The 13055-nt window shown below is 36.2% G+C and overlaps 2 protein-coding genes across 3 annotated transcripts; one reads left to right on the top strand and one right to left on the bottom strand.

Annotated features, from left to right (window-relative positions):
- Positions 1 to 369: 369 nt before the first annotated feature.
- Positions 370 to 4077, top strand: LOC140766447 (receptor-like protein EIX2). Its single transcript, XM_073105791.1, has one exon. The coding sequence runs from the start codon at positions 465 to 467 to the stop codon at positions 3846 to 3848; it is 3384 nt and encodes a 1127-aa protein (XP_072961892.1). The 5' UTR covers positions 370 to 464; the 3' UTR covers positions 3849 to 4077.
- A 1088-nt stretch (positions 4078 to 5165) lies between these two features.
- LOC140767886 (uncharacterized methyltransferase At2g41040, chloroplastic) lies at positions 5166 to 11171 on the bottom strand. 2 transcript variants are annotated; one of them, XM_073107965.1, is made up of 8 exons: positions 11005 to 11171; positions 9829 to 9929; positions 9604 to 9744; positions 7727 to 7808; positions 7152 to 7345; positions 6606 to 6717; positions 5720 to 5833; positions 5166 to 5651 (listed from the first exon to the last, which is right to left on the bottom strand). In XM_073107965.1, exons 1-8 carry the CDS (start codon positions 11143 to 11145, stop codon positions 5514 to 5516), a joined length of 1023 nt encoding a protein of 340 aa, XP_072964066.1. In that variant the 5' UTR covers positions 11146 to 11171; the 3' UTR covers positions 5166 to 5513. The 2 variants fall into 2 exon arrangements, with proteins under 2 accessions (XP_072964066.1, XP_072964067.1); XM_073107966.1 differs by having other exon boundaries at positions 9829 to 10007; positions 11005 to 11143.
- Between the last annotated feature and the right edge of the window lie 1884 nt (positions 11172 to 13055).

Consider the following 13055-nt stretch of genomic DNA (forward strand, 5'->3'; position numbering starts at 1 on the left):
ATCAAATTAGAACAAATATATCTATTTTTCTATTTTTAACACATTCCCCAGTTATATTTGTCACTTGGAATTATAGTCTATTTTTTAGGATGATAGGTGAGTGAAATAAAAGAAAGTGGAGTAGAGACTACTCTAAATATTCCATATAAATATATATTGGGAAACCTAACTGTAATTCTAATGATTTGGGCGTATGCATCACTCCATACCTCTACTTCAATGCTTCACGTCTCCTACTCTCCTTGGGAAAGCTAAGTTAGATTCCAAACCAAGGCAATTTCCACTATCTTTCAATAGGATGTGGAATCCTATGTTTCTTACACCAGCAAGTCAACAAGTCATAGTAACAAACTAACATTCTATGCTTCTTTAGACCTTGACCTACTATGTTGATCAATATATATATGAAGTTTAATCGATATCTAAGCTTATCATAATTACCATAAAAGCTAGAAATTGCTTTAATGGCAAACCGAGTAGTAATACTAATGGTTTGGCTTCTCCTACTCATCTCTCCATCTCTCTCCTTGAAAGCCGTAGGTAGCTGCATTCCGCAGGAGAGGGATGCTCTTCTCTCCTTCAAAACAGGCATTAAATATACTCGAGAGCTCTTACCTTCTTGGAAAGGCCAAGACTGCTGCCAATGGTGGGGCGTGACGTGTAGCAACTTGACCGGCAATGTTGTTAAGCTTGACCTCCACAACATGTGCAATCTTCAAGTAGATGACGGTTATTATGGCAATCCAACATTGGGCGGTGATATCAGCCCTTCTCTGTCGGCTCTAAAGAATCTCAGATACCTTGACCTAAGCAGCAACAACTTTGGAGGTCAGAGGATTCCAGAATTCATGGGCTCCTTCAAGAACTTGAGGTATCTCAATCTCAGCTTTGCAGGATTCAGTGGTAGCATACCTCCTCAGCTAGGCAATCTCTCTAAGTTGCTATATCTTGATCTTGCTGAGAATACTTTGCAGTCAGTAGATTTGGTAGCTTGGTTACCACGTCTCTCTTTTTTGAGGCATCTTGACATGGCTGGTGTGGACCTCAGTGTTGTCGTCATCAATTGGGTCCAACCATTGAGCATGCTTCCATCTTCTCTAAGAGTCCTTCTCCTATCCGGTTGTAATCTCAACACCACACTCTCTTCCCTCTTTAATTCCTCTTCTACACTTGTGAGTGTTGATCTTTCACACAACTGGCTTCATGGTCCTCTTCCTAATGGGCTACTAGGAAATATGACCTCCATTGAGCAGCTTCTACTAGTGAACAATGATCTCTCCGGCGTGATACCAAGGACTTTGAAGAATCTTCGCAACTTGGACGAGCTTGACCTATCATGGAATGATTTGAGCATGATCCAATCATTGAGCATGCTTCCATCTTCTCTAAGAGTCCTTGACCTATCCAATTGTAATATCAACACCACACTGTCTTTTTTCCTTAAGTACTCTTCAAACTTCACCTCACTTGTGAGTCTTGATCTTTCACACAACTTTCTATATGGTCCTCTTCCTAATGGGCTACTGGGAAATATGACCTCCCTTGAGCAGCTTCTACTAGGGAGCAATGATCTCTCCGGCGTGATACCAGGGACTTTGAAGAATCTTCGCAACTTGGATGAGCTTGACCTATCATGGAATAATTTGAGCATGGTCCAATCATTGATCATGCTTCCATCTTCTCTAAGAACCCTTGACCTATCCATTTGTAATATCAACACCACATTGTCTTTTCTCCTTAAGTACTCTTCAAACTTCACCTCACTTGTGAGTCTTGATCTTTCGATAAACTTGCTTCATGGTTCTATTCCTGATGGGCAATTATTGGGAAACATGACCTTCCTTGAACAGCTTCTACTAGGGGACAACGATCTCTCCAGTGTGATACCAAGGACTTTGAAGAATCTACACAACTTGAAATTTCTTGATCTATCGTATAATCAGTTCAATGGTGAATTAGCAGAACTGATGGAGAGGTTGCCAAATAAGGTACAGTCATTGTTCTTGTCTGAAAATAATTTTACTGGAAGTCTGGCAAGTTGCATCGCTCATATGAGCAGTCTAAGGGTTCTTGATCTTAGTGACAATAACCTCGTCGGTTCCATCCCTTTAGGGATGGGAAAGCTCAGTAATTTGAGTGAGTTGGACTTGAGTTCCAATCACTTGGATGGCATCATAATAGAAGATCATTTTGCAAGCCTAATAAAATTAAAGTACATATATTTGGCCAATAACTATCTGACCATTGTATTAGACCCAAATTGGATCCCTCCATTCAAATTGGAAGTGGCAGATTTTGGCTCCTGCAAGCTGGGACCCCATTTTCCTGCATGGATACAAGGACAAACTGACATTACTTTCTTAAACATGTCTAGTGCAGAAATAGCCGACAAGCTGCCTGATTGGTTCTGGCATGTAATGCCTCAGCTCACATATCTTGATCTCTCCCACAATCAGATTAGCGGAGTATTGCCGATGAGTCTAGAATTCATGTCTGCGGCATCTTCTATAAATTTGAGGTCAAATCGTCTCGAAGGTGGAGTACCGAAGTTACCGGCAAGTCTTTATTCTTTAGATCTCTCAAGAAATTATCTATCTGGGTCGCTGCCACCGAATCTTGGAAATGTACAACTGGATGAGTTGTTTCTCTCAAACAATCTTATTAGTGGCCCCATCCCATCATGTATGTGCAACCAACTACAGTCCTTACAATTACTGGATCTATCGAACAACCACTTATTGGGAGAACTTCCTCAATGCTGGACAAGTGGTAAATCTTCTAAAGCCAATCACAACAACCTCAAACCTGTAAGTTCACAACTTTCCGTTATAAGCTTTAGCAACAATAATCTCTCTGGTGAATTCCCTTTGTTCACCCTGGGATGCCCACAACTTACTTTTCTTGATCTTTCCTATAATAACTTCTTTGGAAACTTACCTACACGAATAGCTAAAAGATTACCAATGTTAGCTTTCCTCCTATTAAGGTCTAATATGTTTTCCGGACATATTCCTATTCAACTTTCAAAACTTAATAATCTTCAAGTTTTGGACCTTTCTCACAACAATCTATCAGGAACTATAGCTCCATCTCTCCTGAATTTACCAGCAATGACTATAATCTCTCAGTCTGTGGAATCTAATTTCAGATCTGCTATTGAATTTGATGGTAATTATAGGATCAATCCCTTCTTTGGCTTATCAGTGACCATGAAAGGGCAAACTTTAGAATACTACACAGAAATTAGGTTACTCATGGTGAGCCTTGATTTATCAGGCAACTATCTGACAGGAGAGATCCCTGAAGAGATAGGTGCCCTTGCTAGATTAATAAACTTGAACTTGTCCAGAAATCAATTGATTGGAAATATTCCAGAGACAATAGGTGGCCTACTATCATTGGAATCTCTTGATCTATCAAACAACGAGCTTTCCGGCCAAATTCCTTCAAATCTATCAGCTTTAACTTCTTTAGTTTATTTGAACCTGTCCTACAATAATCTCTCGGGAAGAATACCAACAGGGCACCAGCTCCAGACACTCAATGATTCATCTATCTACGAAGGCAACGTAAATCTGTGTGGGCCTCCTGTTTCTAAAGATTGTTCAGGAAATGACACGATTCTGGATGCTCTTCCAGAATACAAAGATGAAGATGATATGTCGTCTTTCTATCTCTCCATGGGTCTTGGATTTGCCACAGGGTTTTGGTTGGTGTTTGGTCCCTTGCTGTTGAAGAGCACCTGGAGGACTGCTTACTTTATCTTCATTGACAACACATACGATAAGATCTATGTGTTTATGGTTCTCAATTGGGCTAGACTGTTTGCCAGAATCAAGAAGAAATAAAGCAGAGGAGTCTGGTGCTGCTACTGGGGAGTTTCCAAGGAGATTGGCCAATGTGTGTTGCTAAACTGTGTGCTCGATCACACTTAATAAATAAATAAAAAAGTAGGTATGTATCAAATATGTTGGTCATTTGATCTCTTCTAGCTCATCTGTATCAGATATGTAATTGTAGCAGCACATTCTATATCATAAATAATACTTTGATTACTCCTTTTAGGGGGGGGTTAAATAAATGCTTAAAGTATACTAGAGTATGCTGTAATTGATCCAAAACACAGGAGTAGAGTGTAATTTTAAACTTCTTTTTACTACATTTCTCGTTGACAAGAATCAGATGGACTTCTAATGATGCTCTATGGACATGTTGACAATGAAATAAAAGTAATATCATACTCTTAGATGTGGATGATAAATAAAATTTCATTGGAATATCACAATTTATTCCAAGAAATAGAACCGATTAATAGGATAGGCAACCAAAAAACCAAATAAAAAATATAAGTAATAATTTAATAATAATCTAATCTAGGAATTAATCAAATGATAATCAATCTAATGGTCTTTCATCACCCTCACTCCTATTTAGTTTGATATTCCAACCTTCTCCAGAGGCATTCTATCGAACAGCTTTAGTGCGTGAAAAAGCTATACTTCTCTCATCATATGCATACTCCTCGACTTCCCAAAGATCACCTTTTGCTTTGATAAAGTCGGTGAATTCGGACGTCCACGGCTGCTTTTTCAACCAGCAGATTGATTAGTTTTCACTGCAATGGACTACGTTTTTAACCATCCAGCAGATGCTTCTCTCTTTGCAACCTATGGATAGGATGTCAACCAGATAACACTTTCAAATTGTCAACCAACAATTAAGAAATAAGTTTGCTTTGATCTAATTTGCTTTCTCCATACACAGATAGTCAAAAGCCTATAATAAAAATGAGTGAGATGAAAGCTTAACTTCTCTGAAATCCACTTTGAGTCCGTCCTTGGGTAGTATCACAAAATCTTGGGCCACTTGCTTATTTGCATTTCAGCTTAAATAGGAACAACATCAACTAAATCCAGGAGTATTTATCAACTAAGACTACTAAAAGATCAAAAGAAAGTAGTAGAAAAAAATTTGTGAAAAATTGTATCCTGTGTAGAGTTCATATACATTTTGCAGGCAATTGCACAGAAAAGGAAAACTGTTTTTGTTGAACAACCAATGTGATCCATATACTAAATCGCATATACGATTATTAGCTGAAGGAAACTACTAATTTGGTGTCCTGATTCTAAGTACGAAATGTGATTAAAAGGAGTACTCTGAAGTTTCAATAAGGAATAGAAAATTCCATAATGAACTATATAGTATATAGTATATACATCAGGTGATGGCTTTCATCATCCTCAAAAATAGACTATAATCCCCACTGATGTATGTAATTGGGGAATGTGTAAAAAAAATTGAAAAAATATATATTGTTCTAATTTGATCAAATCTATAGCGTGTTTCGGTATTTAATAGTACTTATAAATGCTTGCAAATTGGTCTCTTGCCTTGTCGACGAAACCAGCTGAAACAGCTTTTCTCCTTATATTCGTAATCTTATTCTCTAACACTGCTGAACCAAGGTGAGATTATACTGTGGCCTGATACAGCTCAATAACCATCCTGTATTACGGCTTTTGTGCAGAGAACATGATAAACGCCCTTCGAACATCACTGGTATAATTGATTAGTCCACAAGATTTGCACAGGTCTTCTATCTCTTTCTCAGTAAAATAATTGTAGTTGTTGGTTGATTGTCCAATGAACTGTATTAATCCATACAAAAATCAGCTCAATCGTATCAGTATGGAAATATGTAGTGATGACCATTTACCTGTCTTAAAGGCCTCAATGCTTCAGAAGAAAGGGGACTATTCAAGGGTGATGATAAGAATGTAGTAGCCACAAAGACACCACCGCTTTTCAGGATACGACTTATTTCAGCTACCTAGAAACATCACCGGAGTTATCAGTTTGCAACAGTTAACCAATAATCTATGACATACAGCAAACTGCACTAGAAGGACAAGGCAAAATGGCACGACATTCCATAGCAAGTAGTAGTATTGACCATTGAACAGTAGCCCTTTCTGTGTTTGATTTATCTTTTAAGACGTTCATAGATCAAGGAAGACACTGAACTCCGTTAGTAATATTCAACACTAACAACATTCAGACACATCACTACATTTTTATTCATTTTAAGATCTGAAGGTAGTTACTACATTCTATTTCTGGTAATTAATCCAATTGAAAAGGAATGATAATTCATGCTGCATACTTAATCAAGCATGTTATGGATGTGATCACTAGTTTGATGTAACAGTGGTTTAGTGAAGAGTCAATTCGCTTAATTGTCACAAACCAAAGCAATTTAATCATCTCTTTTGTAACTGCAAAATAAAATTCTAACAGGTGGTTGGACGCAACTGTATAAATTAACATCAATTAATGCACTAAACTCTGATGACATTAAACTATTGCTTTTATATCTATAGAAAACTTAATATTGTTTAAGCCAATAGAACACTATATCTTTGTCAACTGTGACCTTGTAAGAATATGAAAAACTAAAAGAACACCTCACAACTCAGTATTGCACTACATCTTTGGAATATAAGTTTCTCTCTCAACATGAAGTAGTCAGTGTACCAGAAACTAATTAACAATTCAGAGTCAGTTCCGCACTAAACAGCTGAAGAAAGGGATGAAGGTCTTACAGCATTTGAAGGAGAGGGCCAACAGTGCAGGGCAGCACCAGCATGAACAGCATCGACTGAACATGATGCAAAAGGAAGCCTTGAAACATCTGCCCTTACAAGAGCAAGATTTCTATTTATAAACAAAAGAAAGCATCAGTAAGGCACAACCACACAAACATAATTCAGTAGCTGTTGGAAAACCTCAAATGTAATGATGGATGGGCTCTATAATGGACTGAACTAAGGACTTAATCATTCATTTACAAGACAACATCATGATTTTGATTTATATTCACGAAATTCTTCATAGGCCTTGTAGTACAATAATCTCTGAACACAAAACTCCCATATTGTTCACTATATCAAACTGGTTCTTGAGATATTGTCAACTAGCAGAGATGATCATGGAGTATGATTTCATTATTGCAAATTTGAAAATGAAGATGACAAGAAAGGAGTTTGTATGAATTCTCTTTATTGGAAATAAAAATCGAAGTCCTCGCAGCAGTCTGCAACAACCATATTAGTGAAAGTATGCAATATGTAGTATGATCAAACACTTACGTATTTAATAAAGAATCATCTTGCTTGATGAACTCATAGCATTGGCGAAGCATATTCTCAGAAAAATCCAAAGCAATAACAGCGGAATAAGATCCAGATTTTGCAAACTTTCTAGAAAACAAGCCACTACCGCAGCTCACGTCTACAAGCAGACCACCTGCTACTGATTGGAAATATTCCTGAGCCATGCTGAACTGCCAAACCCAATAACAGATCAGAAACATGTAATTTAATACTTGGAGATTCTCCTATCATGAGAATGCTTGGTTCACTATAAGAATTTCAATGCATTTCATTTGGACAAAAATAATAGAGTACCAGCAAGGTTTTGGGTGGACTACTGAGTCAATAATGTATTATCCATATACTAAGTAATAACACAAAATATATCTGTAGAGAGGCCCTTCCATGAAATCTTGATAATAAGTAATAACACAAAATATATCTGTAGAGAGGCCCTTCCATATACTAAGTAATAACACAAAATATATCTGTAGAGAGGCCCTTCCATGAAATCTTGATAATAAGATATAGTCCACCAAAAAGGAAAACAACAACAATGATCACAAGAATACCTCTTCATCAGGACCTGGGAAGCCACTCCGGTTGAAGTTCTGACGCCATCCTCTTTCGTAAAGAAATGAGACCAGTGGGCTCCTAATATAATCAAGATAAGATTATGAAAATTTAGCTTATTCAAAATCTAGATCTTGAAAGGTGAAATATCATTATATAATAAGAAAGATACTACCACAAAAAAGAAGTATATCAATAAAATGTATACAGATTACAGTTGAGATAACAAAAAACAACAAAAAATACCTTATTATTCATTCATCATACAAGATAGACAAGCTCTAAAATTTCATTATCCCGGTAATAATGCCTTTATAGAATAGATTATAGAGTGTTGAGAAATACCACAACCACATACTAAGATTGATAGATAAGCAAATAAGAGTTCCGCTAACATATCAGTTGGGCATCTCCTAGAAAATTTAAATGCTTGACTTCTAAAACCTGAATCAAAATAGATCTGAATGAAGGAAAGAAAAAAGACTCATATAGCTGCCGCAAATAGTTCGATCTAATGCTTCGTTCAGTTCTATCATTTGGGCTTATGCATGCGCAATGCATATGCTCTCTGGAACACTAAGGGAATGTCTATTGTCTAACCATCCTTGTCATACTATTGAATGAAAAGTGCTTAGCATTGTCAGAACCTAGCTAAAATATAATTAATCAACACTATTGAATTAGCTAAGAAGTCCAGATAGAACTAAGATACTTGATGTAATAAATCTTAAATTATCTTCTATGCTGATGTCTTGCTGTAATGAGCTACAGTACTAACAAAACGGCCTCTTAAGTATGCCTATACAAGGGCCAAAGGAATTGCAAGGCCCTGACAGTGAGATTGAGATGGAAGACTGGTACATAGTCTATAGAAGAGAATATTTGTGAGGATAAAAGAATTTTAGTATGACATCTTCCTTTAACAGTTGCGCAAGCAAGGTCGGATTTAAAGATATCTTGCAAGCAAGATTATCACCACAATACCTTAAAAATGCTACATTGTCCTCAGGAGTAGAGGTAGATTTTCAAAGGAACTACATATATCGTTGTGATTTACATGTATTTTTCTCTTATTTTCTCTATTCTTTTCTAATTTTATCTAGGTACTTGCGGCAGAATAATAGCTTTATAAAATTGGAGTGTAATTTCTGCTGTAAATCATATTAACAAATTGCATAATTATGTCTTTCTCTTCCTCTCAGATGAAAACCCAAATAGAGAACCTATAAGAGCAAACATTTCTACATTTCAAGGAATAAAGAGAAAGAAAATGTAGATAACTGCAAATCATTTTGAGCAATGATCATTACAACTTATAAAATAAAGGTGGTATATATAGAGAGAGCATTCTCCTCCCAAATTTCCTGATACATAGTTTTCAAAGAACAAAGCTGAAACCTAGAATAAGTATTTAAGACACTCATGATAAGCCTACAATGAAATAACACCTTAAATGTGGACTAACAAGGCAAAAGAGCAGCAACTAATTATACCAATATATTTGACAGAATGCTTTTCTTGCTACTTCTATGTCAGATGTTCCTGATTCTCTAATTAAGTGCACAGATGTCTCACATTCCAAATGGAAATTATAGAAAGGAAAAAAGAAATACTCAGTAATTCAGTATCGAAAGCAACATAATTTTTTTTTGTAATATGACAAGGTGCAAATGAAAAGCATATTCTTGCATAAGGATTGTTCTAAGTTTAAATTTCAAATATGTAGCAACAGGTTGACTTTTAAACCTCACATCAGCAACATATTCTGAAACTAAGGATAAAACTGATTATCTTTCACAAAATAAATTAAATTACTAGCCCAAACCACTATATCCAAGTTGATGCATAAAGGATAGAGAAATGATTCTGTTTATACCTAAAGAGCTCAGTTCTAGCAGGCTTTGTTTCACTGTACTCTTTTGTTCCTGAAGTAATTGTGAGGTCCACAAAGACATTTCTGCTGCTGAATGACTTATTGCACTTTTGGCACTGGAATCCAGACCTATAGATTGCTGGCCTGCCACTCATGGAGAGCAAAGAATTTCACAAAATGGCTCATGCAGTCAACTGATAACTCAATATCAGAATCATAAATACATACAAGTTAAAACCCGAAGGCCCTTTCCTTATCAGTGGTTCATAGCAAATTGGGCAGGCAAGTAAGTCAGCCTTCAAAGAATTATCTTGCTGAATTCGAGTCTCCTGAAAAGTAGTCTCGTCATGAAGTTTCCCATTCATATAGAAACTGAGAGGATCTTAAGTTAACAAAGCAAGTTGTTCCTGAAAAACATAGTGAAATTACAGAAGGTGCTTTATTTAAGCATGGCCGAAAAGAAAAGGCGAAATTACAATACTCCTATTATCAAAGATATAACAGGTGCAATGTGCGTTGGCAACTTGAATCAGTTTAATACTGATGTTGGTTTCAAATTATATGTTACTTTCTACAGATGCAGCACATGCAAATATATCAAATCCAATGGCCTCAAAACGTTCTCCATCCTTACTACTGGATACAATAACCCTAGATTTTATCTCACCCAAAACATAAAGACATTCAGCTATCCAAAAATTTTAAAGAGCTTTTACCATGTATAGCCTTCGAAAATCCTTATTTTTATCTCACCCAAACCATATGATACACGTACAAATTTTTATGCACCCAAACCATATGATACACATACAAATTTTTATGTCACCCAAACCGTATGACCTACAGCCATCTGAAAGTTTTGGAGAGCTTTTACTATGTACCCCTATAAAATATGTCTCTTCTGTATAATCTTCAAAACACCTCATTTTTTCATGGACACCCCTCAAAGCCTGTAAAAATTACTTTTGGTAACAAACAAATAAATATTTGAACCATTTAGAAAACAATGAGATGAGAAAAGCCATTCTTTATTTTCTTTTTACATAAGACATGGTTGTTTCAACTTTTTCATCAGAAAGTAAGCTGAGAGGATAACCATGTAGAGAGCAAGTGAATTTAGAAGGTATGCACTTAAATAAGAGCCTTCAAGCCCTTCACTCTATGCAATAAATTGAATGATCACACGAACTGCCACAATTACTACATACATCTCGAAATGTCTACTAAAGAAGCACACCATTCTCTCCAATTGATCTGATACAAGAACGGAACATCGACAAAACACGGTTGCATACTTAAATGTTCACGAGGAGAATGGTAATCTTTCTACAAGAAACCTTCCTTTGGAAATAAGAAAGAAATGAGAAATCTTTAGGGCGAATTGGATCACAAGAGGAAGCATACCGGCTCCGAGGCAACTGCGGCCGCACGTGCTCGGACTCCGAGGAAGGGGCGGCGGAGGAGGAGCCCCGAGCGAGGGCGGACACGGAGAGAATTTGATGGTTTCGGAAGGGTTTGGAAGGGAAATTGCTTGAGGGAACCCATCGCGCTCTCTCTCTCTCTCTCAAGCTCGCCACTTGGGAGTAGTTATAGTTTACGTGCGAGGATTTCGACCGTTGGTTATTTGTGGGGGGGGATCTTCCTCGTAGCAAATGTGATGAAGATTAAAAGGAAAAAATAAAGGAGAAGGATGGGGTTGTGAATTGTGATGCATATGAACTTTAAATTTTTATGAGCTATTTTTTGGGAATTTTTTTTCTTTAATCGTAGATTTTTTCAGTTTTGATTTATTAAATTCGTGTAGTTCAAATTCAAAATCGAAACACTCATGTAACATTAGCTATTTTTAACCATCTTTTCTTAGTAAAAAAGAAAAAGAAAAAAGAGTTTTTGTGATTAAAGATTTATCACCACAGTATGAATGCTTAGCTGATATCAAAGAGAGCTATAATCATACCTGGAAGCCCACCATAGGTCCACTTGGGAGGGCTAACAAGTGCTGTAGAGATTATTAGTACTTCTAACATTGAAGTGTTCCTTTGGAAGGTAGTATGGGGAAGGCTTCCTTCTGATGCCTATCTGCATGGTATTACTTTGCATTGAGGAGCTTGATGATCATATTTTATTTCATTGCTCATGAGCAACAGCTATGTGACAAGCCATGGAACTGCATTTAAATTTATCTTTCAGGTTCAAGGACAACCAATCTGCATGGAGTGTAGTAACTTTGGAAGTCTTGAAATGAATTAGCTTTCTCTCACAAACATCCCACTATGAACCAAATGCTCTATCAAAGTCTAAGCCTAGTCCAAGAAGGTCTTACTCAATGGCAACTTGGGCCATGCCGCTTGAAGGCACCATCAAAATCGACTGTGATGGTGCCTTCTCATCCGCTGTATCTAAGGCTTGCTTGGGCTTCAAAGCGCATGATAATATGAGTTGACTGCTCCTGGATGATGCCCCTCTACTCAAGTGGAAGACTCATTGTAGACGAAAGTGGAGACTCAGAAGGTAGCTTCTTATATACTTATGACCGTAGTCTCTATAACATCGTTGTGGAGTTGAACTCAAAAATTCTCATCAACACTCTTAATCACAAGACTTTTTTTAACATATTTTGATCGCCTTCTAACGATATAGAGAGGCTAATCAGGCTACTGACCGGTTAGCTAAACTATGGAAAAAATTCTCATCAACACTCTTAATCACAAGACTTTTTTCAACTTTTCTCTCTCTTCATATTTTGATCGCCTTCTAATGATAAAGAGAGGCTAATCAGGCTACTGACCGGTTAGCTAAACTATGGAAAGCCCAAGGATTTTCTTCTATTTAAGCATTATATTATACAGGAATACACCATGTATAAAATTCAATACTTAAGGTACTTTTGTGTCATGTTATCAATTAATACAGTTTCTTCTATCAAAAAAAAGTTGTTAACTCCTCCAACTTTTAGTTTTAAAATTTATCTAATTTTTTATTAATAAAAAGAGAAGGTTGGATTTATAAAGGGGAATATTTTTAGACTTAGGGTTAAATAGAATAGCAAACATTAAATCAAATATTTAATAATTATATATACATATATTAATAAATATTATATTTGAGCCGCATCGAGTGAAGCTTAAGCTTCAGCTATAGAAAAAGAGAAAGTTGGGTTTATAAAGGGGAATAATTTTAGACGAGTTATATATATATATATATATATATTAATAAATATTATATTTCGAGACCGAGTCCGACCTATAAAAGCTAATAACTAGTGCAAAATAGAAATTACCGGTAGCTCAGCGATATAAAATAAAATTTCAAGCTAGTAACGATTTTTATATTACAAAGAATATTAGCATGGCAAAGTTTGAATACAAAATTTTAACAATTAATACTAGTTAAAAATGCAAAAAAGTAAAGGGATATAAAATAAAGTTTAGGAAGTAAAAGTTATCTTGGTCCAA

Source organism: Typha angustifolia, chromosome 9 (genome assembly GCF_048772165.1).
Source record: "Typha angustifolia cultivar Huaian chromosome 9, ASM4877216v1, whole genome shotgun sequence".
NCBI classification, from domain to species: Eukaryota; Viridiplantae; Streptophyta; class Magnoliopsida; order Poales; family Typhaceae; genus Typha; species Typha angustifolia.

Bases quoted from the DNA above. Each gene is read 5' to 3' on its own strand.
- LOC140766447 (XM_073105791.1), top strand. From the start codon at position 465: ATGGCAAACCGAGTAGTAATACTAATGGTTTGGCTTCTCCTACTCATC.
- LOC140767886 (XM_073107965.1), bottom strand. From the start codon at position 11,145: ATGGGTTCCCTCAAGCAATTTCCCTTCCAAACCCTTCCGAAACCATCA. The intron at 9,930-11,004 runs GTATGCTTCCTC...ACTACTTTTCAG, and splicing joins CCGCAGTTGCCTCGGAGCCG to GAGACTCGAATTCAGCAAGA. The intron at 7,809-9,603 runs GTATAAACAGAA...TGATTATATTAG, and splicing joins GCTAGAACTGAGCTCTTTAG to GAGCCCACTGGTCTCATTTC.